The sequence below is a fragment of the Ruditapes philippinarum genome, unplaced genomic scaffold, assembly GCF_026571515.1.
Source record: "Ruditapes philippinarum isolate M1 unplaced genomic scaffold, ASM2657151v2 ctg2494_1_1_1_1, whole genome shotgun sequence".
Classification (NCBI taxonomy): domain Eukaryota; kingdom Metazoa; phylum Mollusca; class Bivalvia; order Venerida; family Veneridae; genus Ruditapes; species Ruditapes philippinarum.
The window spans coordinates 167,627-194,647 of record NW_026863666.1 but is presented as its reverse complement, the minus strand read 5'-3'; the positions used below and the strand labels follow the sequence as shown (position 1 = coordinate 194,647).

The following is a 27,021-nucleotide window of genomic DNA, read 5'->3' as shown; positions in this document are numbered from 1 at the left end:
GATTGATATAACTTCTGGAGTGTTATATATTGACCTTAACATAAGTTGTTTTTAATATAACTAGGCCAGAGAACAAAGAAACCATGAAGGGGTTTCAAAATAGATTCTCTTTGACTGGTTTGACAGAATAACTAATTTCCTTTAAGTTTGTACAGCTTCAACAATTTGTTAAATCATTTAAAGTCTATAAGAACTTATGATCTTATTGTTTTACTTACAGTATTATAATCACCAAGCTCGCCCTGTAGATCTTTTATTTCACTTGCAAGTGTCTCAGCTCTGAAATAATAAAGTTCCAATCTTAAATCTTAGCCAGAAAAATAAATATATTATTGAAACAGAAACAAATTTCAACAACAAAGGTGCTCCTCCATTATTTCAGACACAAGCCAGCACTTTAGTAGAACTATTGAGCTGGGTATCTTCCTAAAAAGAGTCCAAAAAAGGTCTTTGGTTGTATGTGAAACTTCAGAATTAAGTGGCAAATGTTTCAAATTAAGTAATTTTGACCAATAACCATACAACTACGAAGGTTCTCACATACTCAAACAGGTCAGCCTTTTATCTTCTAGATAGAAATCAAATTAAGATATACCATTAACTAACAGATAAAGAAGGGTTAAAATGATTAACTAGCAGTCATTATAAATATCGAACTCTTACACCCAAATCACTGTCATGTATTTTTTTCTATTTTTTCGTAGGAAACAGTAGTGTCATACATTTGACAACAGTTCTTTCTAGAATTATCCAATATCAAAATAAGTGTTAACCTGAGATATATCTCAATATCCTCTATGCTAAAAATTTAGTTTTTCATTAAATATTAACTTGCAATATCAAATAAACAAGGCAATTTTAACAAAGCGCTGTTCTAACCCTAAATGGTAATAATATTTTCAAACATTGTTGTCTTCAATAATAATCCAAAATTTTATTTCATTGGCAAATCTCAAAACTTGCACTCCTACTATTTAAGATCAGTGCTTCAAGAAATCATAATATACAAGTGTATAATATAAAAGTACCTCTTTTCATAAGTAAGGTAACTGGAATTTTCCTCACTGACATTCTCGATCTCCTTGTTTAATCTTGCTGTCTCTGTATTCAACTCATTTATCTTACTCCTGTAAGTACAACATATATATATATAAGTGAGTAATATCAATAGTTAGTAATTTAAAGTAAAACAATAGGCAGAAATAACAACAATAGCCAGTTATAGCAACATCAGTTGTATGCTTATTTAAACGAGGTTCAAACCCCCTCAAGCCTTTGTTTCTAGAAGCAAGAAACTTTACACTCATTGCTTAGTACCTGTTGGTTCCAGGAACGGATACGAGAGTGTTTTAATAAGCTAATAGCTTCCAACACAATCCAGCTAAAATAAAATAGTTTAAACTAAAACTAAACAATATTTGAAAATGGAGTTACATTGCATCCCACTGTTTATACGTGGCCATATAACCTGTCAAAATTCTGTTCAACAAATTTATAATTCATCTAAAATTCTTTTATGAGAAAATGAAAATTACTTTATAAATTCATAGCAACTGCAGAGCCATCAATTCAAATGACAATATTTCCCATGTTGTCCCACAAACGGTACAGAAAAGTATATTGTTTTTCCCAAAATTTATAAATATCATACTGACAAGTAAAGAAAAGTAAAGACTGCTTAAGAAAAAAAAAATGGACAAGTAGGTCAAAATCAGATTTAGATATAGAGATTACATAAACATCATGATTACCCAATGAAAATCAATGTTACAAACATGCATTATAATAAATACTTATATCGGCTCCATTTCTAGAGCTACAACATACCTGACTAGTCCTAGATAGTATGTTCTGTCATGAACTTGTCTCTGACCTGAAATTACATATAATTATATACAAATAAGCTGATGGAACCATTGACATACAGTAAACTTCACATATAGCGAACACGGTTATAGCAAACTTCCGGTTATAAGGAACAAAATTTTTTGGCCCGAATTTTGCCCTTCTTTATTTAATGTAAAAAATTACGGTTACAGCGAACACGGTTATAAGGAATTATCACTTATAAGGAACTCATTTTTTAGTCCCAATGCCATAAAAAGTACAGAAAATTACACTTTTATAACGAACTCCAAATATTGGCTATCCGAAACAGATCACGCATTTTCTACTTTTCGTTTTCATCGGCACAGATTACAACTTGGCCCGAACGTAGCGGATATATTAGGAACAAAACAATGACGATGACAGTCAATCTTCCGAAGACGAGATCTATTTAGATTATCTGCCGGTTGTGTAAAAAAATTGAAAACTATTGATTGTTTGCACTAGATTAGGTCATACTTCCAGTCTAATGCACATGTTGAAAAAACAGTTTTTAAAAGTTTATTGGATATTGAATTTAACCTGAAGAGTTGTAAACATTCCCAAACTAAAATTAGCGATTTCTTCAAAGCAAAGTGATTATTTTTGTGCATGCTACTGTATCGTTAATAAATAACAATATTGCATATATGGTACATATCATATAATTATCTTATAGATATATTTATACATAATAATTATATTAAAAAGAAACAACATTGCAATTATTCCTTAATCAATATAAGGGAGACAATAATGACGAACTTAAGAGTTATTTCTCTTAATCAAATGCTCTTCTAAATGGAGGACGATGGTAAACAATTACATCGTTATATGTAAAACTGTTCGCTATAAAAACTTCTGTTACAAGGAACTAATTCGCTATATGCTTACAAGGAACTCCGGATATAAGGAACAGATTTTGAATGTCCCAATGAGTTCGTTATAAGCGGAGTTTACTGTAGTTGATTAAAGACACCTTATGCTTAAGAAACAAATACATATTTCCTTCTTCAAGAAGGCAAACATGAGCTTTTATAACATTTAGATAATGGTTTTGGAGCAAGTTCGAGCTTATCACCTGAAGAAAGAAGTGCTAAATGTAAAATTGTCATGAAAGTAATTTAACTTCTATATAAAATACTAAATCAATAAATTTGGACTGACTTGCATGCATGAAAAATTTCAATCACATTAGTAAGACTGCAAAAGATAAATACTAAAAATCAATGATCTTAATTAGATACTATGCCACTAAGTCCTCTTACATGTTTCATAGGAACACCATATAGTAATTTTCATGCATTAACAAACCTTTTGCAGCTGTTTTCATACCACCCAATCCTTGCTGTGTCATAGGTCTGTCAACCACTGTTACCCGGGCATCCAATGCTATAATGTCAAAACACAATTTGTTTGTTTCACTGTTTTACAAAGATTTAAACCCATTTTTGCTAAAAACTCCCAAGATCATCAATTCACCTTACAGGCCTTCCTGGATAACTAACCAGTACATATGTAATTACCAATTTCTCCACAAGATGATTTTGGAATTAGTGGTGAGAGACAAATGTCCATTAGACTCAATGTCCGAGATCAATTGTCATCATCATAGAGAAATTTAGCCTCTCCAAAGGTCAAAACATAAGAAAATAAAATAAATTGTCAAACCTTATTAAATTCATTCACTTGTTTGAATATTATAGATAGACAAATAATAATTATATAAATATTTTATCTTAATACAAGCATAATTATTGTTTTCCATTTTAAAAAAATTGACACCATATATCTGCAAATTACAACTCATAATATCCATTATTTTACATACTTTTGGACCTTGGCAAATATCCTTGGGAATAAGGACTGGGAATGTAAGTGTTGTTTTGCTTAAAATTAGAAATTTAGTTTTTTTCTGTCTAGATTAGTTTCAACATACTCTTTATCTGCAGACACTATAAAATATGAATAATATGTAACAAAAATATCAACACAAAATAAGTTTTAAAGTTTGACTATTGATGTAAACTGATGTTACCACTCATCAAGGTTTAAAAACAGCTTACACATGTAACAACAATTACAACCTTTGATTGGGAATTCCTGCCCATAAAAACATTATATTCAATTAGAAAGGTGACCAAATGTTGGTTATAAAATAAGCCCCATGAAATCTTCAAACTTACCCCCACCAGCAGCTGCAGGGCCTCCTCTTGTACCTGGACGAGCAGTCCCAGGATTCTGTAATGAAAATTTATTTTAATATGGCATGCTTACCTGTACACATACCTTATAAAAAAGATTAACCTGTTTATTTTAAATTTAACAATGACCTACCAGTATTCAGTTTTGAAACTACATGTATTTGCTATATTCTGTAGCATGATTTCATATTTTTCAGTAGTCTAACATGTAGGGTAACTTTAATGTTTGCTGTTTTTTAAACATAAATGAATACAATTGTGCTTAAACAGTATATATTACACTTTTGATTTGCCTTTACAATTATAAACAGAAAGACATTCCAAAGGAGTGTTCCTGGATTCTGTACCAGTACTTACCTATTTTTTTAAATACAACAACAACTAAGACATATTAAACAAAGAAATCGTCACAGAGTAAAATAATCTTTTGTTTGGCTCAAGACTAAAAACTATGAAACTTAAAGCAGCATGCCACCAGATTCATGCTAGTGTTCATAAAAAATTTAAATGCACTTAAAAGTAAATTATTGTGAAGTTAACAAAGAAAGCAAGTTCCCTTCTGCAAAAGGTCCTTACAATTCAAGTAAATTGCCAAAAAGTGGTCAAAATATGCAAAATAGACCTTACTGTGTTAGTAACGCAGTAGAAATATGGTGATAAATTAATTCTAAAAAATCGGTCATCAGACCTACATGTATAACATGTAAATTATTACTTGAATCCTTAATTATTTTCTTAAATTCTTTGTACATTTTTCTCAAGTTTGATTTTCGTGAAATATTTTGGCTCATGGTATATGGAGGCATAGTTAATAGACCTAATGCTCTATAGACCGGGTTAGTAGACAGGCAGACTTGAAAAAGTATGAAAAAGAAAATGTTTGTTACCATGGCTGTGGTCAGTCTAGTTGCTGTTCCTGGCTGACGACCTCCCATAGCTACAAAAGAGTTAATAAAAATTTTGACTTTTACAATATAGTATTATGTATACATGTATCCAAAAAGCAACAAAAACTACAAAGCACAATTACATTAATATAGAAGTATTTAAATATGCAAATTTTGATGAAATGCCATTAAATCAATAAAAATATTTAATCTTGCTTAAACTTAATGGTGAGTGGGATGAGTTGAGTGGGGCGGCAGGAATTTGAATTCACAACACCTGATTACTGGGCAACTTGTGACACAAGACATTTTTGTGCAGTTAGGAATTTTAAAGTTGCTTTTTCTAAGGACAAAAATAAAGCAGTGCTCCTATTGTTTATTTTTTTTTTATTTATTTATTTATTTTTTTTTTTTTTTGGAACCACGTTAAAGGCCCGTTTATTTAAGAAAAAATAATACAATACAAGATAACTTTAGTATTTTTATTGATATGTAGATAATTAAAAATAAATTTATTTTGTTATGTTTTTAGTTAGAATATATAAGACATTTTAAAAAGTTAAGAGGTACATTCATTTATACAATTACACAAGAAAAGGGGCAAAAGGTTGAAAGGTAAATAAAAAGTAAAAAGTAAATAAACTGCTTTAGTAGCATTTTTTCTGCATGTACTATTTAGAAATCAAACAAGTCAATTAGATTTATCCAGCAATTTTCAAATTCTTCTAATGTATCATTTTGTAACGCAACAAATCTTTCAATTTTTTATCTGTTTAAAAATTTTCTTTTGAAGATACTTATATCTGGAGTTTGTTTTTTTAATTTACTGGTATAAATGTAATATTTTGAAAAGAGAAAAATATACGATGTTTTCTTATCTTTAGCATGAAAGAAAGATGTAAAATTATCATACGTAACATTTATTGCTATTTCATTAAGCCATTTGAATAAATTATTCCAGAATATCTGTACTGTTTGGCAGTCCCAAAATAGGTGTTCTATACTTTCAACATCCATACAGCAAAAATCACAGAGACTAGATTTGGTTAATTTACATTGAAGGAGAAATTTGTTTGTTGCAATATTCCTGTGTAAAAAATTATATTGAAAGTTTTGCAAAATGTTATCTTTGCAATAAACAAAAACGTTTTCGTAAATATTTTGCCATTGAAATTCTTTTTGAGGAAATCGTTCTTCCCATTTTATTTGCGATTTTGTTTTTTTTATTTTTACAGAGTCTTATTTGTTTTTGAATATGTGTTAACTTGTTACTAATATTGGACGTGTTTGTTTTTTCTATGATATCAAAAGTGCTTATTTCTTTAGGCGTTGAAGTTTGATTAATTTGTTGTAGTTTACGTTTCCATTCTTTGGGTATTGATGAAATAAATTTATAAAAGTTAAATATTTCTGTATCAGGAATGTCAAAAGTAAGTTTCAGCTGGTTTTAAATTGTTTTGTTTCAGTGTTAAAAATATCCTTTATTTTATTGATATTTCGACATTTCCATTTTGGAAAAAGAATTAAAGATCCATTATTTTTTATGTGTGAATTCTGCCATATTATTTCAATTTATTTGGTCTAATAGATTTTGTGGATTTTTTTAAAATTTATTTTACTCCATGACAGTAGTAATTCTTTTAAGAAAGTTATAATTTTCGATTTTAAGTTTCTGTATATCATATGTGTTTAAATTACTTTTAAATATGTCGATTCCACCTATTTTTTGTAAATTTTTCTTTATTATCTCTTTCCACAAACCATGGTTATTTTCATCAAATATTCTTTTGATCCAGCTTGATTTAATCAAGTTCATAAAAATCGGCAAGTCTATCATATTGTTTATTATATATATAAGATTTCCCTTACATTACTTGTTTTACTTTATCCACATATACAAGATCTTTATTCCAACCTTTTTCCTGTTTATTCTTTGTATATTTAACATTTGACAGAGTAAAATAAGCCAAAAATACCTTAAATGATAGGGAATCATCAAAACAGTAAGACAGTGAAATATAAAGTTACATAATTATATTACCTGTTCCAATGGGCCTTTGACCAGTTTTTGGCCGTCCTGCTGCTGTACCTGGTGGTATATTCCTGTAAGTCAAGATAAAATTATATTTTTAATATGTAGTCATTAGTCAGCAAACCTTGAAGGATTGAGAAGGAATAAACTTGATTACATTTGCCATTTTATGTATCTTTCTTATACAGTTCAGTAGGTCTGTTTCATAACAAATTTAGTATCATTATTATGATTTTAGTACAATGTACATGTTGGCTTGTATGTTCACCATATACATGTATTCCAATACAACAATAATGGGCAGCTTTGGAACAAGGTCTGATCTGGTACACTGAATTTATTTAAACAGTAAAAATTTGACTTTACAGGGATTTTTTAAGGATTTTGGGAACATGACCCATACCCATGGAATTGGGAATTTCAGCGGTGTTTTGTTAAAATTGGGAAGAAATGTATGACTGAAATTTTACACTGATTAGATGGATGCATAATTACTGTCTAGGATGGCATCTTTAAACATATACGCACTATTACAGTGAAGGAGCCCTTATTTTCAAAGATTTTAGAATTTTTATTCAATATTTTTATTTTGTAACTTTCGTTTGGGAATTTTTTCAAGCGGATTGGGAAAATAATATACTATTTTCAATAGGGAATATGACCCAATAACGGCTATAAAATAAGCCAAAAAACTAGAAATGTGTCCATAGGACACGGATGCCCCCACACGCCTGCACTATTCTGTCAATCTTATGACTCTAGGTCAAATATTTTTTGGACTACATGTGCCACAAGTTGAAAACTAAAAATCAACAAAGGGCCACAATTCTGTTAAATTTGGTCGCAGCAAAAATTCCTTCCTTTACTACCATCTACACATAAAGGTTTTTAATCCCTGGAAGTTTAAGCAAAATCTGCCATCCGGTTGAAGAGGAGTTGCGTTCACAAAATTTCAACATAGTATATAGTGATAATCAAAAAAGGGCCATAATTCTGTTAAATTTGGTCGCAGCTAAAAATTCCTTCCTTTACTAGCATCTACACATTAAGGTTGTTCATCCCTGGAAGTTTAAGCAAAATCTGCCATCCGGTTTAAGAGGAGTTGCGTTCACAAAATTTCTACATAGTAAATAGTGAAAAAATCAACAAAGGGCCATAATTCTGTTAAATTTGGTCGCAGCAAAAATTCCTTCCTTTACTACCATCTACACATTAAGGTTGTTCATCCCTGGAAGTTTAAGCAAAATCTGCCATCCGGTTTAAGAGGAGTTGCGTTCACAAGATTTCGGGACGTACGGACAGACGTACGGACGGACACTCGGACGGACAAGTGCAACGCTATATGCTCCCACTCTGTGGGGGCATAAAAAGGGGCTTAATTCTGTCAAAATGCTTGATAGAGTTACTTCCTTCTGTCTACAGGTTGGGGGCATGATAGTAAACAAGTGTGCAAAGTTTCAAAGCCATATGTCAATGGACTTTGAAAATATTTGAGGTGGTATGTTTTTATGTTATTCTGGTTAGGTTTCGTAACAGGTCTAATGTTGCATCAGATGAAAAACAAAAATGTTAAATAGTGGCTTATAAAATTTTGAAAGCTAGAACTACATCAATATCAATTATTTTTCAGTGATTTTTTGCATGTTCTATTCAACCGATATTACTTAAGTATTAAAAAATAATTCAAATAAATTGTTTAACCCTTTACCACATGAGCATATTGTGAAAAATGGCCATTTTCATTGAAAAGCCTCCTGTTACAAGTTAAAACTACTATGAAACTATGAAAAATGCTTCAGTACTGATGAAACTTGGCACAAATGTTGACTGAACCATAGTCTCAAAATTGAGAAAATTCACTACTTTGCATTGTTTTTTCCCATCAAAACTGATTCAAAGTGCTGCAACTTCTCAATGGATTGAGAAAGAGTAAAAGGCTTTACAGCGATGGTTACACGATACCTAACTATCAACCTGAGGCCATTTTTAGCCTGTCACATGTCCAAAACTTTTTTGGTGATAGGGGGGGGGGCTATTGCCCCCCTTCAAACCCCTGAAACATCCCTCTTTTGACAACCCCTTGATGTACCTTTTTGATAGGGGGCGGCGCCAAAAAAGTGATCACATATAATTATTTTATCAACATTTCTCAAACAGAAAACAGTGTTTGGGGCCTAAATAGAGCATCTTCACTGTTTGACGCTCAAAAAGGGGGGGGGGGGGTGAGAGGAAAGCCGTCAAAACACTTCCATACTAGGTAAAGGGTTTACAAAAAATTATGAAAAGCCTTGGAATATCATGCATATCATGTCAAACAAACATGTTAATTGCAGTCAGTTATCGGCAGTCGCCTTTTACTTACGTCCGGAGGAGAGGATTTAATTTATTGTCAAGCGCTGTAAGATACGTAATTTAATTTTTAAAGAACTGTCTTAGTATGCAGGAAGTAAAGAACTGTCTATGCAGGAAGTAAAAAACTGTGGCAAAGTTGATTTGGCTTTGATGTTCAAAATTGGAGTTCATTTACTAAAAGGCAACTTAATTGCCCAAGTCGCCCAGTTGCTAGAGCCCTGGGTGGCCATTGTTTGTAAAATAAAAAACCCTGGCACACAATTTGTTGCGCTAATTATGTAGTATTTGTGGGTTTTAATTGGATACCACTCCACCTGCAGTACTACAGAGTTCCAGTCTCAAGTGACGTCACTTCTTTATCCCTTCATCCTGCTTCTGGTAACAAACTGGTTTATTTGCTGCACAAGAAGAATCATATTTCATCTCTGAAGTGAGCGACTTTACACAGTTAGGCTTAGCCTGTTAATTTAATTATGATCCAAACGTTCTAAGTTGAATAAAGTTTGGCATATCCATTAGATAGATGGAAGTGACTAGCCGTATACAGGTCCGTACGGCTAGCCAAAAGTTCTAGCCGTACGTGAGTCACGTACGACTAGCCAGGACACACTGTGTTGCCTAGCTGTACAGCACTTTTCAAAACTATATGGAAGTCGAAAATGCATATGTTATTTTGTGTCTTTAAACGAGGATTATAATCATGTCTCTGCATTTGTCCTTGTGTGTTCACTATAATAAAGAATGAAGCTCCACCTTTTTGTAAAAAAAAAATTAAGCATAAGGATCGAATAAATAATGATCGGAGTGGAATAAATAAAAAGAAAATTAAAAAAAGAAAACAATGAAAAGTAAAAATAATTGTACAATTTCCAAATACAGAAGATAAATATCGGACATAAAAGCACAATCAAATTGATTCAATTAATTAGCCTTAATTAAAGCCTAACCCAGGGATTGACAATAGAATTTAAGAATGCGCTTCACGAAACATGCAAACTTTTCTAAATGATGGACAAACTTCTATACTGGTTTCCTAGCAGTTTCCGTCCCCTAGCAGTGTTTTCCGGCCGTTTATCATCTTCGCCCAGTACAGTCTATTTTTACCAGTAAGGCATCCACATTACTTCGTCAATCAGAGAGACTTTTTGTTTACAATGCTAAACAGCATTTAAAATAGTACAACAATTTATATGTTTTGAAGTTTTGTCTGTTACATTTGTATTTAAAGTTACATAGAGAACTTGCGACTTTCAAAAATAAGTAACACCTGGGGAATTCTGGTTTGAGTATCCATGCGCAATAACTAAGACCCCATTTTAGGTAAATCAATACTTCGGAAAATATTGTTGCAGACGACACGGACAAGATTGGGAAGTTCTATTTGTCTTGTAAAACCATCTTAACATTGCTTTATGGTACTGAATTATATTCAAAATAAAACAGGTCCGGAAAACTGCTATGAATTTTTGAATAAAGGTGAAAAAAGGTGTTATGTTTCAGGCCTATATTCAAATTAAAAAGTAATATGAAAGTGCAACATTAAGCACATGGCAATGCTGGACAGGTACCTAACTTTGTCCTGTCAAAGTTTTGTACCCCTCCGTAGACTGATTTTTATTTTATTTGTTAAAAAGTGCGATTTGTGGTAGGAAACTGCTAGGAAACCAGTACCGTCTGTAATTGACGCAATTATCAGAGCCCAACAACAATTATTTTTGTTTGTTTTTTTGTTGTTGTTTTTTTTATTCATTTTAATAAGGGTGTCGAAAATTAAACTTAATGAAACAAAAAAGAATTATTATCAAAATTTTGTAAACTATTTCAATTGATGTTATTTAACTGCAACCAAATGCTCTTTTTTTTTGACGTCTTGAGATGACAAAGATCGGTATTCATGAGAATACTTTCTTTAAAAATTAAAGTAGGCAACAAGGTGACTAATCTCTAAAAACATACGAAGACAATTGCTGTTTCTTGGTTAAAATCCTCATTTAAAGTCATAAAATAACATATGCATTTTCGACTTCCATATAATTTTGAAAAGTGCCGTACGGCTAGCCAATAACTGAATACACACTGTCTTTGCTAGTCATACATGTCATACGTGACCACTTCCTAGATAAATTTACTTTGGTGTTTAAAATTATACAACTTTTTTCTTTCTCAACGCACATTTGTTGTGACTTTGAGACATACACAGTAATGGTGTTGATTCTAGGGCAGGGACGAATTTCGATTTAGCAGTTTAGCCTTTAAGGTATCCGACGATAAATCTGCATGATGATGATCTGACGACAGTTTTACGAGTAAAAATTTACTAAAAAACCCGATATAGCAATAAAACAGCTTCAAATTTCCTCATTCTTTCCCTTGAAAAACAAATTTTTGTATGAAATATACTCACATTGTAAAATTCTGTGACTATTTTTATTATAACTAAGAATTTATCTAAAAATGCAAAGGATAGCAAGGTAGTTTCAAAAGAATGCAACTATTTTGTAAACTTCCGGTTGTTGTTGCCGTAACCGGCGTAAAGTGCGAAATTAGAAAAGAATTAACGAAATGGAGACATGTATAATTGGGATTACATAAAGAAAATCGAAAAACAAACATGTCACTGTCAGAACTAAAAGGGAATTTTAATTTACACTTCTTGAGATCCCCCATCCCGGAACAATTTATCTTGCGTAATTATCTACATCAAAGGAGAAGATTGATGTTCTGACCTGTCAAGTAACAATGGTTCAGCCACATGAGCCATGCCCAAACTTATCATTTCGCCTGTAACAGCCATGCCTTCTTTGCATGTCATTGAGGAAAGGGTGTTTAAGCTTCTCAAAATCACATTTCCAAAAAGGCAGCTGGTCTAATGGATGAAACCCAGAGTAGTAAGTTAAAGAATGTTCTGAAGATATTGTACTCATATTTAGCATACAGTACATGTACAAATGTAGTGTGTAAGTGTCATTTTCATCTACTATCATTCCAGCTTATTACACTGTAAAAAAGAGACATTTTCTCACCAATTTTGAAAAAGTTCTTAGAATAACAGTGTAGCTGGTCGCTTTGACTTATTAACATGTGTGCTGCAAAAGCAGGAGAAGATTATGGTAACACCTGTGGTCCTCCCCCAGGAAAAAATGAAATCTTCATGTTAAATGTGTCACAGGGTAGAATTATAACTACAAACTCCTGGCGTAGGTTCGTCAATTTAATTGTAATATATACGAAGAAAAAGCCTAAAAACATAAATACATGCTTATAATACAAGTTAATTAAAACATACATAAAATACAACAATTAAGCGATGCAAAATATTATAAGAATTAATTTCGATTAAATTAATGAAATGAAAATAATCTTTCCACAGCGTCTCAATACAAAAAGTAGATAACTTAATAATAAGTTATTTCCTATCAAAAATTCTATTAAATAAACTTATAGAATTAATGTAAGTAGAATTGTATATCTTAACTCGTAAGAGAATAAAGACGAAGTGAAGCGGAAAAGGAAAGTTCGCAGGAATTTGGAAGAAAGGAAATGTTAAAAACCAATGAAAAACTTTCTCTCAAATCTCTTTCATACAACGTACAACACGATTGGACATACAAAAACAGTTCACAAAATTGCACGAGATACAGACATAGTTGAATTGTTTCGGCCGTTTCCGTGAATTTCCGCTAATAAGCGTACATTACGAACCATCCGATACAATAGGAGAGGATAACATACGCCACAGAGACTAACGACAGTCGACGCATGTGCGGACATTAAGGATAATTTTCCCGCGGCTAAATGACGAACAGTGCACGGCAAAATGAACAATTAACAAAACAAATAAAACGACACGTGACAAATGCTGGCTTCTGATGCATTTTAGATGCACATTTTAAAATACAAGTGTCAACATTTTTTCACAAATTTCAAATTTAAATACCTAATGATGGCTTTTGTTTTAAATTTCAGTTTTTAACACAAGCAAATCTTCCTTCCTTTAAATGATGGCTTCTGGTTCATTTTCAGGTGCACATTTTATAACAAGGGAACATCTCTTCATTTTCAAAATAAATTTTAGACTTGCAATGGTGTTAAATATTGACTCTTTTATGGACCATTCATTTCATACTTATATGAATAATGCTTCATAATCAAGACTTTTTCACAGATAGGTAAATGCCATTCCCTTATATCTTAGGGGAAATAACATACGGTATGTTCTGGTATTAAGTTCTTACTACTACACATGTAATGTTTAAGGTTCTTTACTTAGACTTGGTTACTATATCGGAAGGCCTATCATGCAGACATCTATACACTAACAGAGAGTAAGCTACTGAAAGAGCTTGACCCCGAGGATATACAATAACACTTGCCCCAAGGCATGCAACGTTCTGACTGACAGAGTTTCAATTAACATAGTTAATGACCTCTTTTTATATCATGCCAGGTTTTTGCTGATATTGTATAATGTTAGTAATTTTTGAAAGAAAAAAACAACAGGCTAGGACGGCTGGAGCTTGGGGGTTCATCCCCTTTAGTCTGGATAACCTGCACTTGCAACTACTAATTATCGCAATGTAGGAGGAAGGAAACCAAACAACAGCTCCTTAAACCCCCTCCAGCACCTCACCCACTCTCCCCGCCACCCATCCCCGATGGATCCGTGACTGGGTGGGATAAAACTACAAAAAGGAAAACAAAATCTCTCTGGAAAATGATTAATTAGAAGTATATATTTATTTTTCAATTAAAATAATCTACTTCTTACTGACAATGTCAAAAACTTTTTTCCCGAAAAAATATTGCAATCTTCTCGCTCTTTATATCTCCTTTGTGGTATTTATTGACTTTGCAGTATTTATTTTCAACTGACAGAAAAGAAAACACAATGTCAACATTTCTCAAACTGTTTTCTGCTCCTGCAATAAGGAATCTGCCTCCAGCTCTTGCATGTGTCACCAATCATACGGTAAGTATGATTATAGACGGTTAATTAAACGAGACATTGTTAGATATTTGAGAAAACACAGATTCTTTGAAAGTCGGTCACATATCACTGGTCTTTAGCCAATGAAATTGCTTGAAAATGTTACACCTTCATAATCTTAATAAAGTTTCTTTAAGTCAATTTAAGACAATGGGATTTCTTTTAATTTTAGTAACTGAACTGTATAGCTTTTATTGCTTCAATTGTGTAGACTTGTCAACTCAATTGTGCCACTAAAATATCATGTAAAGACATTGCTCTGTTGAGGATTGTTTGATTTATAATTTATACCTTGTGATACCTAATTTGTAATGAATAAGAAAACTTGAGTCCCATTTGGACGCAATTTGAATATGGTTTTGAATTATTGTCTCCCCACACTAACCATTCAGGGACCGAAAATTCCACTCGCCCACTCACATTTACGAGTAGAGATTGAGACACTGGACAAGTACAAAATTATATAGTATGAGTGGAAATTTGCCAATGCATTTCTGCTAGAATTCTCATCATCGGTTTGTTTACATTTAACGCTGGAAAACCAGAAAGGCAGCTTGTGTTACTGTTTTAGGTTGTGTGTAAATTGCCAATACTTTAAAGCTCTGAACACACATTGTTTTAAAATTGGATACGGGCCTGACTGGAATGTGCCTGGCATTGCTATATAAAGTATGGATTTATACATAACCTAAAACACAAGCTTTGTTTCTGGTTTTGATTTGTTTTAAATGTAAACAAACAAATAATGAGAATTCCAGCGGTCTATTGCAACAGCAAAGTTTATCTTGAAAATCACGCACAAAATACAGGACAAGTACATGTAGCATAGCATGTAGGACAAATAGAAGTTTGAAGCAACTTGTCCTCTGAACATGTTTTTTGATCCCTGTTACATATATAGATCAAATTAAAATGTCCAAACAGGACAGATTATGGTCAGACTTGAAGCAATACTGACATGATTCACTCTCTAAATCTTTGGCATAATTTTGATATTTTATCTCTCTTCTCTGTAGGATTTACCACAGTCTGGTTGCTCTCTCGATCAAATAACACTTGACCCCTGTGTTTCTCAAACTTCACGCCACTCCCCTTAGTTATAGGTCCATCACTAACATTAATTTCAGATCAATATAAATTCTCTTCCATTTGAACCACTTACCCACTATGGTTGTCCGTCTCCCTATCCCAGAATGGTTAATTCAATTCTGTCGCATCTAGCATTGAGCTTCTCATATGCTAGTTGTATATATATATTTGATTTTTTTCTCTCATTTTTCAGTAAAGAGACATTGTAAGCACCAAAATAAGAGAATCACTATAAATTCTCTTCCATTTGAACCACTTACCCCTAATGGTTGTCTGTCTCCCTACCCTAGAGCAGTTACTTCAATTCTGTCACATCTAGCATTGAGCTTGTCATATCCTAGTTGTCCAGCCCCATGATTTCAACATTTCCTTTTCTTTTAACTTCTTTCAATACTCTTTTTAACCCTCTTGCTATTGTGAAGTACAAACATGTCTATGTCCCTATGATCTGTTTGACATTATTGGCAGGATAATTAGAGTAAAGATTTATTTGTAGCATGGCTTAATTGATATGTTTCTGATGTCTGAACTGATTATTTTGATGTTTCAATAGAATAAAAATAATTATTGTGATAATCATAAATCAACAACAATGAAATGAAAAGTTAAGATCTTAATTTTCTATAAAATGTTAATTGATTTAAATTTTAGCCTTGCTGCTCCTTTAGTACAACATGTAGAAAAGATTCAGCAAAATTCTACAAGAATGCCAAAGAGGCTGTTGAAGATATTCCAAGTAATAGTAAACTACTGGTTGGAGGTATGTGTTGCCAATAACATTAAAGTCATTAACTCAAATTCATACTTTTTATAACAAAAATATTGGAACCTTTGATCAGTAATGACAGGAAGGAACCAGTTTACTTGTATTGTTTATTCTAATTCTATGATAATTTTTGTTTGGAGTGTTTTATGTTACACTGACCCTGTAAACGTCACATGACAATTTCAAAGGTCGACAGACCAGCTTAACTGGTTGAGGAAAACCTTAGATGCCCTTCTGTGCATTATTTTAGGCACAAGGGGGCACCTGTGTAGAACCACCAATGTTTGTTTGGTAAACTGGATGGATAGCTTCCTCATATAAAAGAATTTATAGTGACTGCAGGATTCCAAGACAAACCCACAGCAGTAAGGGGGAGATAGTTTGAAGTCAAAAATTTAAACTGGTCAGTCACAGATACCCCATTCTGCTATGATACAAAACGAGAAATAAAATCAATTTCCATGACTTCTTGAAAATGATCTTTATAAGTGCCATGAGTAACACATTTTTATCATGTTACAGGTTTTGGACTATGTGGTATACCAGAGAATCTAATTGGGGCTATGCTCAGTACAGGGCAGACTGGTTTAACAGTTGTTAGTAACAATGCTGGTGTGGACAACTTTGGATTGGGTCTCCTCCTTAAACAAAACCAGGTCATAGATATTTTTTGTCAGTCTGTCTCCTATGCATGATTGATTTCCTTTGACTGTTGGAAGGTTGACAGCAAGTTTCATAATGGATTATACAATAAAATACAGCAGGACACAATGCAATGTTTATATGTAGCTAAAAATGATCATGAATAATTACATCCTTTTTAAGAACAAATACTAAAATGTTTATCAAAGAAAAAAAATGTCTTAAAATTGTTATACTGCTGTTACACATTTTACACTGAAAATGCTAAAAAAATGACTGGAACTAAACACACTATGCACTTAAAAGAGCTTTATTCAACATAATAAAAACTTAAAATTTGAAATTCTTACATTAACTAAGATCAATCAGGGCATATAAAACAGAAAAATATGAGAAAGATATTATAGAAATACACCTAGATATAACTTGAAAATCTATTATCTTGTGTGATTTTTTTACCAATTTGAGTCAAGAGTGTGTAAACACATTTTTTGGTCATTAAGCACAATTTAATAATAATTCTGGAGAAACAGATTGAACAAATGATATGAAATTTGGCACACAAGCTGTTGGTCCAGACCTACAGCAAATAGTAGACAAGTCTAAAAAAAAGAATCTAGTCCCAGCATGGACCCATCATGTCAAAATCTTCGAGTGGAGTAACTTGAAATAGACCCTTCTTAATATTACCTCATACATATTCATAGATTTCTCAGAACGAGGCTAACAGGGCAAGCTCCGGTGTGTGCTCTATGTAAACATATCATGAATATATGGCCAAAAGATTTAGAGATCTTGATATAGTACTAATAGTACTACATACTTGTTGAATGTTATATTTAACATTACAAAAATATCTTCTGGAGATAAATGGTTTATTTTACGCTATATACAGTGAAGGATATATACATGTATTTAAGACCTGAAAAGTGAATAAATGTTTATGATAATTCCAATTAATTCCTAATATTCCGTGACAAGTATAAATATCAGGTTAACTCTTTGCAACTTATACAGACATTATCTGTGTTATCAGTATTTTATTGCTTACCTAAACACATGTTGGTCAAGAATGTATAAGGCAATTAACTGATAATAGATGTAAACAGTTGGATGCTGAATTCTGTACCATACTTCCCCTAAATTTAGCCATTGAAATAAAAAAAACAATAAGTTTTATTCATTTTGTATTTGAAAATCAAAAATTCTTGATGACTGTCTAGTAACTGGTTAACTTTACAGAGAACCTTACCAAATCAAAATAACAATTTTGTTTAGACATGACACCACATCCCCGTCTTATACATTTCAATGGATTTTCAGTATCTTAACACATGATGTTGTTTACAGCATTGGAAACATACATTTCATGCTAAGTAATGGATGTAAAACTTATATATTATCAACTGTTTTAACTAATTACAGTATTAAATACTTAGTATTTAACAAATTACAATCATTTAATTGCAAATATCAGTCAAATCTGAGGTATCATTAGCTTATTGCACTTGTCCAGTTGGTCCGACTTGATAATGTGGTCATATTGTTGAACCCTGTACTAGCTGATATATAACAAATCATTGGGGTACACAGCACTTCCAGAAGATGTTGCCTGGACTTAACAACCCCGGACATTCCATTTACTTAGGGGACTAAACATTTGCAGAATACATGTGCAGGACCTTGAAGTCGGAGGGTATTAGGAAAGACAGCATCTAGCTTCAGCACTTCTTTGAGCATTCCAAGAAATATTCACTCAACAGTATATAATGCAATAAGAGGACAAAATATTAAATGTTATTACCATGTTGACATATTCCCTGCAGCTGTACCATATATGTAACAAAGCATAATGTTAAAAACAAAGTAATGTTAAAAACAAAGTAATGCGATGATTTCTTTTTAATTATTTTATTTGAATTAAGACACAAAGGACTAAACAAATGGTCCTTTAAAATATGCTAAAAATACATTTTGTCAGCTTGCAACATCTATCTCTTTCTATCAGTCAAGCTGTTTGTTTTGCTTGCTTCATAATAAAAGCTCTTAATGTTTTGCTGATGTTTTAAACATTAAAAACTGTAATGAATATACATATGTTGAAAATCCAAAATAAACAAGATATGCAACTGTTATCATTTAAAAATTTGTTTGTATCAAAAGTTCAATATAACATTTTATTTTCTTCCACAGTTTTCTGTAATTCTTCTTTGAACTGTTTGATAGTATTTTTATTTTCATCTGTTCTGCAACTGCCATGAAGAGATATTACAACTTAAGGCGATTCAAATACCAGTTGTCAATTTGTGTTCATTACTGTTACCAATTGAATTCCTGAAAAATATATATCCATTTTATTATGAAGTGGTAACAAGAATTATGACATTTCTAGAATATATCAATTTATATTGTAATTGCATTTATAGTATTTTTTACTGTAGCTGAAATTTATTTATGTGTAAAAATGAAAATTAAGTCTTGTGATCTACCTTTCATCTGGCAAAAATCTTCTTTAGTGTCCATCTTACTGGTCTGTTCATTACTTCTCCATTTGAACCAAGAGGGTACATCTATTCTCTTCAGACATATATGAATGTGTGTCCATGATTGTTAATCTTATTGTGTGAAATGCTTCAAAACAAGCTATATTGTCTTGTCATATATTGATCTGAAATGGTAAACAAAATAACTGTTATTGTTTTTAGCTCGACTATTCGATAAGAATAAGTAGAGCTATTGCAGTCACCCGAGCGTCCGCGTCGGCGTAACCACTTATGTTAAAGTTTTTGTAATAGTTCAAATATTTTCAAAGTCCATTGACATATGGCTTTGAAACTTTGCACACTTGTTCAACATCATGACCCCAACCTGTAGACAGGAGGAGGTAACTCTATCAAGCATTTTGACAGAATTATGCCCCTTTTTAGCTCGACTATTCGATAAGAATAAGTAGAGCTATTGCAGTCACCCAAGCGTCGGCGTCGGCGTCGGCGTAACCACTTATGTTAAAGTTTTTGTAATAGTTCAAATATTTTCAAAGTCCATTGACATATGGCTTTGAAACTTTGCACACTTGTTCACCATCATGACCCCAACCTGTAGACAGGAGGAGGTAACTCTATCAAGCATTTTGACAGAATTATGCCCCTTTTTCGACTTAGAATTTACGTTAAAGTTTTTGTAATAGTTCAAATATTTTCAAAGTCCATTGACATATGGCTTTGAAACTTTGCACACTTGTTCACCATCATGACCCCAACCTGTAGACAGGAGGAGGTAACTCTATCAAGTATTTTGACAGAATTATGCCCCTTTTTCGACTTAGAATTTACGTTAAAGTTTTTGTAATAGTTCAAATATTTTCAAAGTCCATTGACATATGGCTTTGAAACTTTGCACACTTGTTCACCATCATGACCCCAACCTGTAAACAGGAGGAGGTAACTCTATCAAGAATTTTGACAGAATTATGCCCCTTTTTCGACTTAGAATTTCCGTTAAAGTTTTTGTAATAATTCAAATATTTTCAAAGTCCATTGACATATGGCTTTGAAACTTTGCACACTTGTTCACCATCATGACCCCAACCTGTAAACAGGAGGAGGTAACTGTATCAGGCATTTTTTTTACTATCAAGCACTAAGAATAGTCGAGCATGCTGTCCTACCGACAGCTCTTGTTCGACTTAGAATTTACGTTAAAGTTTTTGTAATAGTTCAAATATTTTCAAAGTCCATTGACATATGGCTTTGAAACTTTGCACACTTGTTCACCATCATGACCCCAACCTGTAGACAGGAGGAGGTAACTCTATCAAGCATTTTGACAGAATTATGCCCCTTTTTCGACTTAGAATTTACGTTAAAGTTTTTGTAATAGTTCAAATATTTTCAAAGTCCATTGACATATGGCTTTGAAACTTTGCACACTTGTTTCACCATCATGACCCTAACCTGTAGACAGGAGCAGGTAACTCTATTCAGCATTTTGACAGAATTATGCCCCTTTTTCGACTTAGAATTTACGTTAAAGTTTTTGTAATAGTTCAAATATTTTCAAAGTCCATTGACATATGGCTTTGAAACTTTGCACACTTGTTCACCATCATGACCCCAACCTGTAAACAGGAGGAGGTAACTGTATCAGGCATTTTTTTTACTATCAAGCACTAAGAATAGTCGAGCGTTGCTGTCCTACCGACAGCTCTTGTTTAGTATAAAAACGGTATTGATTTAGATTAATCATAAGTGTGATATTTAAATGAAATTAATGAACAAAACATTTTATTATGTTAATAATTAAATGAAACATTTAAAACAATGAGAAATCAGATTAATTAATGTAAGTAGTAATACATCTAAAGTAGCTTAGTTTAAAAAAGAAAAGAAAAATGAAATTTTACCTCGAAATGTTCTCGTTCATCTCATCTTATTTCCACAATCCCTTCCTTTATTTAACTCACATCCTTACGTATTTTATGAAAATTAACTGTATAATCATATTTAGATTTGGAATAACAGAGTGGAACACAACAATAAAAATTATATTTTCCCCGGTAAGTTTAACACACTTGGGCTTATCAGGTCAGACATTACTTGTTTACATTCATGCCCTGTTAGCCTCTCTCTGGTGATGGAATGTAAAGTATGCATATAATTTGAGAAAGGCCTATTGCTTCCTTCTTTATGGTAGGAACAAGGGTCAATAGAAGAATTAAAACTTAAAAGAAAAATCGTTTACCGTTTAGTCTTTTGTTTATTCTATAATAAAATTATGATTGATAATTTTAGATTAAGCGTATGATATCATCTTACGTTGGAGAAAATGCAGAATTTGAACGGCAGTATCTCAGTGGAGAACTTGAAGTTGAACTTACACCACAGGTAAAATCTTTGAGAATGAAATTGGTTTTAGTATTTTCACTATTTTGTCATATGATAACAACTATCTAACAGCTCATATAAAACTTACAAAACTATCTAAATATTTTTGTTTTTCATAAATTTTCATATTTCACTAATTTACAAAATAGTTCCTGTCTGATATTTATGAAGAAGTGTTTCACATTTTTTCACTATGTATAGTTATAATCTAATACAAGGATAATAAAAGGTGGCTTTCCTCAAGGAAAATTCCTATATTGTCTTAGTTTAGAAAGATATATTCAAAACACTTCAAAATTTATTAATATTTTCAGGGTCATAAAATCATGTGTGTAATAAAAGTTTATATGCATGTAAAAGCATTAATAATATGTTTTTGGGTTTTTGAAATTTTATCCGGTCATCATAGAATAATCTTGATCAGGAACTTGTTTTTGACTTGTGTGGATTTTACTAGGGTAGGATCAAACGAGGTGCAGTAACCTCCATGGGAGTCAAAAACAAGTAATAGATGAAGATACTACTTCAATAACCCTTTCATTAGCTCGACCATTGAAAAAGTAGAGAGAGGTAGTGTACTCATCCAGGCATTGGCATCACACTTTGATTAAGTTTTTGTGTGCAAGTTGGCATCACCAAAGAGAGCATAACAGGAGGTCACTTCTCAATACCCATAGCTCTATTTGGATTTTGACAGAAACATGGCATTTTTTGAACTTATTAAATTTTACATTAACTTGGATCTTGTTTTACTATAAAGCTCTGAGAATAGTCGAGCATCTTGTCAAATTCAAGCTATAAATTAAAAAAAAATCTATTGTTTTTAGGGTTTCTTAATCGGACAAAAATCATAATCGATCATTGAAAATAATCGAACAACCCTTTTCGTTCAATCATCGATTATATAATCGAAACATTTACAATAACAAAGTAAATATGTACAATGTTCATATCATGCTTTAATATTTATAAGAATTCCATTTCCATGTAACCACCACTTTATCAACTGAAATAAATTAGTTTAAAGATATACTATGCTCATCCTTGAGTAAAATATTTTTATCAAATAAATTCATTAAAATCTATGAAATTATTATGTCAAACTTCCAAAAAAGCAATGAATAAACTATGTATGGGAACAAGTTAAGTTGGTCCTTTCTTAACAACACTGCCAGTTTTTTTTAATGACACTATATATTGATATTGCAACCACCTTTAGTGTGTAGAATAATTTTATACATAACATATCTTCTTTGTGTGAAGTCAAAACATATTTATTTTATATTTACAAATAGACTGTGTAGCAATTTTAAATATTTTCTCATGTCAAATTTGCATGAGCATAATATACCTTTAAACAAGCATGCCTCACTGTCAACTATTGACTCCATGGTCACCAGTATACTTTCATATTCAATGAAAATTATTTTTTCAACAAACACTGGCTTTAGTTTAGTGTTGTTATAATACAGACTTATAATATTACAGTGAGTCACTTAAGTAACAGCAAGAAAATAAATTACCGATAATCGATTATTAAACTTTGTAATTGATCATCTCTGATCGGTTCTATAAACGATCAATTTTCGATTATACTCGATCATCGTTTAATCCCTAATTGTTTTGAAACATTAAATACTTAATTAGTACATCACTTTTTCTAAAACTTAGACATCATATCTATTCTTCAACTTGCAATCTTCAAAGAGTTTTATAAATTTGCTATGTTTCAGAGTTTATAAGTATGTATACAGGTTTAAATGTATATATCAGGGATTATATGCATGTATCAGGGTATACAAGTTTGTTTCAGGGTTCTAATCTATGTTTTAGGGTACACTGGCAGAAAGGATTCGGGCTGGTGGAGCAGGTATCCCAGCATTCTTCACACCTACTGGGTATGGAACATTGATTCATCAAGGTGGAGCACCAATCAAGTACAATCCAGAAGGTGGCGTTGATATTGTCAGTGAACCTAGAGAGGTTGGTGTTTAGTTAATACAGGGATTGCAGATTAAATCCCCAACCCTCCACTAACAGTACTAATGGTGCTTTGGATGAGGCTTTTAAAAACCGAGGTCCAATTTAATCGGTGCTCTGCAACAGGCATGTTTAAGAACCAGGGTTGCCCCTGAACTTTGGCAACTGCTATATCATGCACTACACCAAATAACAACTAACTTGTCAGGTGTGTCAAAATATGAGCATTGATTGGTGACAGTAAATGAATAGGAGAGAAAAAAAATTTAAAGCATTGACTGATATTTTTAGAAAACAAATCAGTGAATTTCTGAAAATAAATACATGTCAGCTACACTGGTCTTCAGGTTTTTTTGACTGCTAGTTTTATTGGCACTACCTTGGGTAAAACTTAAATTCTTATTGGCAGTATATAATAATGGTGGTGGGAGAAATCTGAATGTGTTTCAATTTAGACAAGGCAGTCTGAAGGACAGCTAAATCCCCTTCCGCAGTGAACATTTAATGTGTAATTCTTGACCTTTTACCAGCCACGACCTTGATGTTATGCCATGCATATCATAAGCACATAGTCTCATGATGGTGATTTTTTGTGCCATGTTATTTAAAATATTCCATAAAGTAAAAAAAGGTATGGAGAACATATAACCTTAACCTTGGGGGTAGTAACCTGGATGTTGACCTCTGCAGATTGTGTCATGGTGGTGATCAAGTAATTTTAAAACCTTTGAATGTCAATAAGTTATAGAGCGGACATGAAAAAAAGATGTTTTTTCAATGGACCTTTGAGTGTGACCCCGACCTTCAGGGTTGTAACTTGATTATTGTGCTCTGCCAATGGCGTCATAATGGTGATCATTTCTGCCAAGTTATCTTAAAAACATTGCAGCGGTTTAAATGTTGTGGACAGACACGAAATGTAGACTTTCTTACATTTGACCTGTGTGACCCTGTCCACAGGTGCACATTGTCTCATAATGGTGATCACTCGTGCAAAGTTATCTAAAAAAACTTTTCAGCGGTTTAAAAGTTATGTAGTGGACACGAATTGTAAACCTTTTAACACTGACCTTCAAGTGTGACCTTGACCTTTGAGATAGCAACCCAATTATTGCGCTCTGCACATTGTCTCATAATGGTGATCACTTGTGCCAAGTTATTAAAAAAATTTTCAGCGGTTTAAAGAGTTATGGAGCGGCAACGACAGTGTTATGGACGGACAGACGAAGGCTATTCCTATAATCCCCTGTCTGCTACGCGGAAGGGGATTAATATCCAAGTGATGTTATCAGGCTACAAATAGCGACTTCTTATTGGTTGATAACACATATAGTTGATAACTTTACACATTTATACAATTATACTACAAAGTAATTTTCAACCCCTGAGTACACAACAGAATAGAGATGTTATGGTCCTGGTTTTCAGTCCTTATGACACACATAATCATTTTGTAAGGTTGTGAAATAAAAAGGTATAAGTTGACAGTATAAGAACTTTATTACAAAATATATTGCAAACAAGATGTGTACAAAGATTTGATCAACTTCAAATTACGTACATATTGACAACACTGACTTTTAACCTTCAATAAGTGGAATGTATGGAGTGCAAGTACACTTAGCTGAGCAAGCAACAAATAAAATATATATAATATATAAATAAACTTTAATATCTGAATATTTGGAATATAGTCAAAAGTTTTCCTCAACCAAATTAATCTCCACACTAAATGAGGTACATAAAGGAGACAAAGTTAGTATCTGGAATGTTGCGTGTACATGGCACTATATTATGATGTTTTTGATTACAATTGATAAAATTCAAACTGGATTCTGTTTCCAAAATGGTATTGGTTTGAAAAGCATATCCTTGATTTATGGTAAGCCTTATCTGACTTATCAACTGAGAAGCAGATGGCCACCATATTCCCTTATATATAAACTAAATTGTTATACAATAGGGTCCTGAGCTCACCTGATTAAACTTGTAAAGTGAGTGAGTAAAAAAATGCAATTTTTAACTCTGCTTGGCTATATATGCCTATTTTGGTCTTTAAATCGGCAATAACTTTAGAGCCAACCCATAGATTTGCATGATCAATGAAATATCCAAGATGTGTTAGTCAAAATATTTTAGTTGAAATTGAAACCACAAATAAAACAGTAAGTACATGGACAAAATATAAAATATGCCTTTTTTCCAACCTTTCAAGGGCAGTTACTCATGGTGGAATCAGACAGGTTTAAGAATTTATTCAGAAATCATGATCTATAGAAGACTTATTAAAATTAAAGTACTGAAATTGTCACCTTTCAAATAAAAATATGCCTAATTTGGCCTTTTGCCAAGATACCAAAAAATCTATATAGGAAAACAAATACAGGATAAGGTTCCTTTGACGAAAAAAAAACTAGGAACCAAGAACTATTTAAGATACTAATCCTGTGCAAATTTAATTGAAACAAATAAAAATTCCTATCATGCAGGCAGAAAATGGCAGATTGATGAATAATGGAAGTCATCTATCTTAAAAGCCCACATGAGCACAACCTGCTCTAGTGAGCATAAAGTACATTAATTGAGTGACTAGCAAGCTTACAAATCCTTGATGATGTACATACATTGAGTGAAGAGTAATTAAAATAACAACATTCTAAAATAATGCCTTAGCTTAAGTCAATCTCTTGACTGTAAACAATTTTTAAAGGAGCTACACTGACGTACAATACCCTATTTTAAAAAATTCTTATGTAACATTTAACAAACATACATTATATGTAGCATACATGTATAATCAGAGACACATAGAATGAAGTATGACCAATACACTATGCTATATATAATTCAACTATGATTCCATCAAATAACAATACTTATACCCTGTTCGTTATCTCATTAAAATTGTGGATAACCAGAATGCAATTAATACTAATTCTTGACTTGTCTTTGATATCCAGTTATATTCAAAGTTATGCAAGATGCTAATGGGGTATCAAGGGGGCATTTATCTTGACTAGCCTGGGTATTATCTGTAGAACTTGTGGCTTTAGTGAGAAATTTCATGTATATTGACATCAACCAGCTATTTCTAAACAACAACTTCATTGTGCTGATTGCTACATTACTTTTTCCAAAAATACAAGAAGTATAATCAATAGTATAAGATTATTCTTTGGTTCTCCTCTCTTTGGGCCACACCTGATTCCTGTGAAATTCCTTGAAATGTACAATTGTTGTTGGCATGTTGCATTTGTATCTACATTGAATTTAAGCCATTGACAGTTCAAATCCTTGTTCTAAGTAAAAGCATGCACAGAGTGAACAAAGCTA

The 27,021-nt window shown here is 32.3% G+C and overlaps 2 protein-coding genes and 1 long non-coding RNA gene across 3 annotated transcripts in view; 1 reads left to right on the top strand and 2 right to left on the bottom strand.

The window, feature by feature from the left end:
- The window catches only part of LOC132722918 (intraflagellar transport protein 74 homolog), a 37,738-nt gene extending 25,844 nt beyond the window's left edge, over window positions 1–11,894 (bottom strand). Inside the window, exons 1-8 of the mRNA XM_060707536.1 lie at window positions 11,746–11,894; window positions 6,999–7,060; window positions 4,958–5,007; window positions 4,053–4,107; window positions 3,181–3,258; window positions 1,828–1,873; window positions 1,029–1,127; window positions 219–279 (exon numbers count right to left, since the gene is read on the bottom strand). Coding sequence (XP_060563519.1) covers window positions 219–279; window positions 1,029–1,127; window positions 1,828–1,873; window positions 3,181–3,258; window positions 4,053–4,107; window positions 4,958–5,007; window positions 6,999–7,060; window positions 11,746–11,747 — 453 coding nt within the window. The 5' untranslated portion in view covers window positions 11,748–11,894. The remainder of the gene's footprint in view (window positions 1–218; window positions 280–1,028; window positions 1,128–1,827; window positions 1,874–3,180; window positions 3,259–4,052; window positions 4,108–4,957; window positions 5,008–6,998; window positions 7,061–11,745) is intronic.
- Window positions 11,895–14,152: 2,258 nt separating this feature from the next.
- The window catches only part of LOC132722914 (succinyl-CoA:3-ketoacid coenzyme A transferase 1, mitochondrial-like), a 33,409-nt gene continuing 20,540 nt past the window's right edge, over window positions 14,153–27,021 (top strand). Inside the window, exons 1-5 of the mRNA XM_060707533.1 lie at window positions 14,153–14,310; window positions 16,069–16,177; window positions 16,706–16,839; window positions 21,616–21,708; window positions 23,542–23,691. Coding sequence (XP_060563516.1) covers window positions 14,230–14,310; window positions 16,069–16,177; window positions 16,706–16,839; window positions 21,616–21,708; window positions 23,542–23,691 — 567 coding nt within the window. The 5' untranslated portion in view covers window positions 14,153–14,229. The remainder of the gene's footprint in view (window positions 14,311–16,068; window positions 16,178–16,705; window positions 16,840–21,615; window positions 21,709–23,541; window positions 23,692–27,021) is intronic.
- LOC132722917 (uncharacterized) lies at window positions 18,311–21,499 on the bottom strand. Its single transcript, XR_009624680.1, has 3 exons — window positions 21,228–21,499; window positions 19,315–19,493; window positions 18,311–19,159 (listed from the first exon to the last, which is right to left on the bottom strand). It is a non-coding gene; the product is annotated as an uncharacterized LOC132722917 (long non-coding RNA).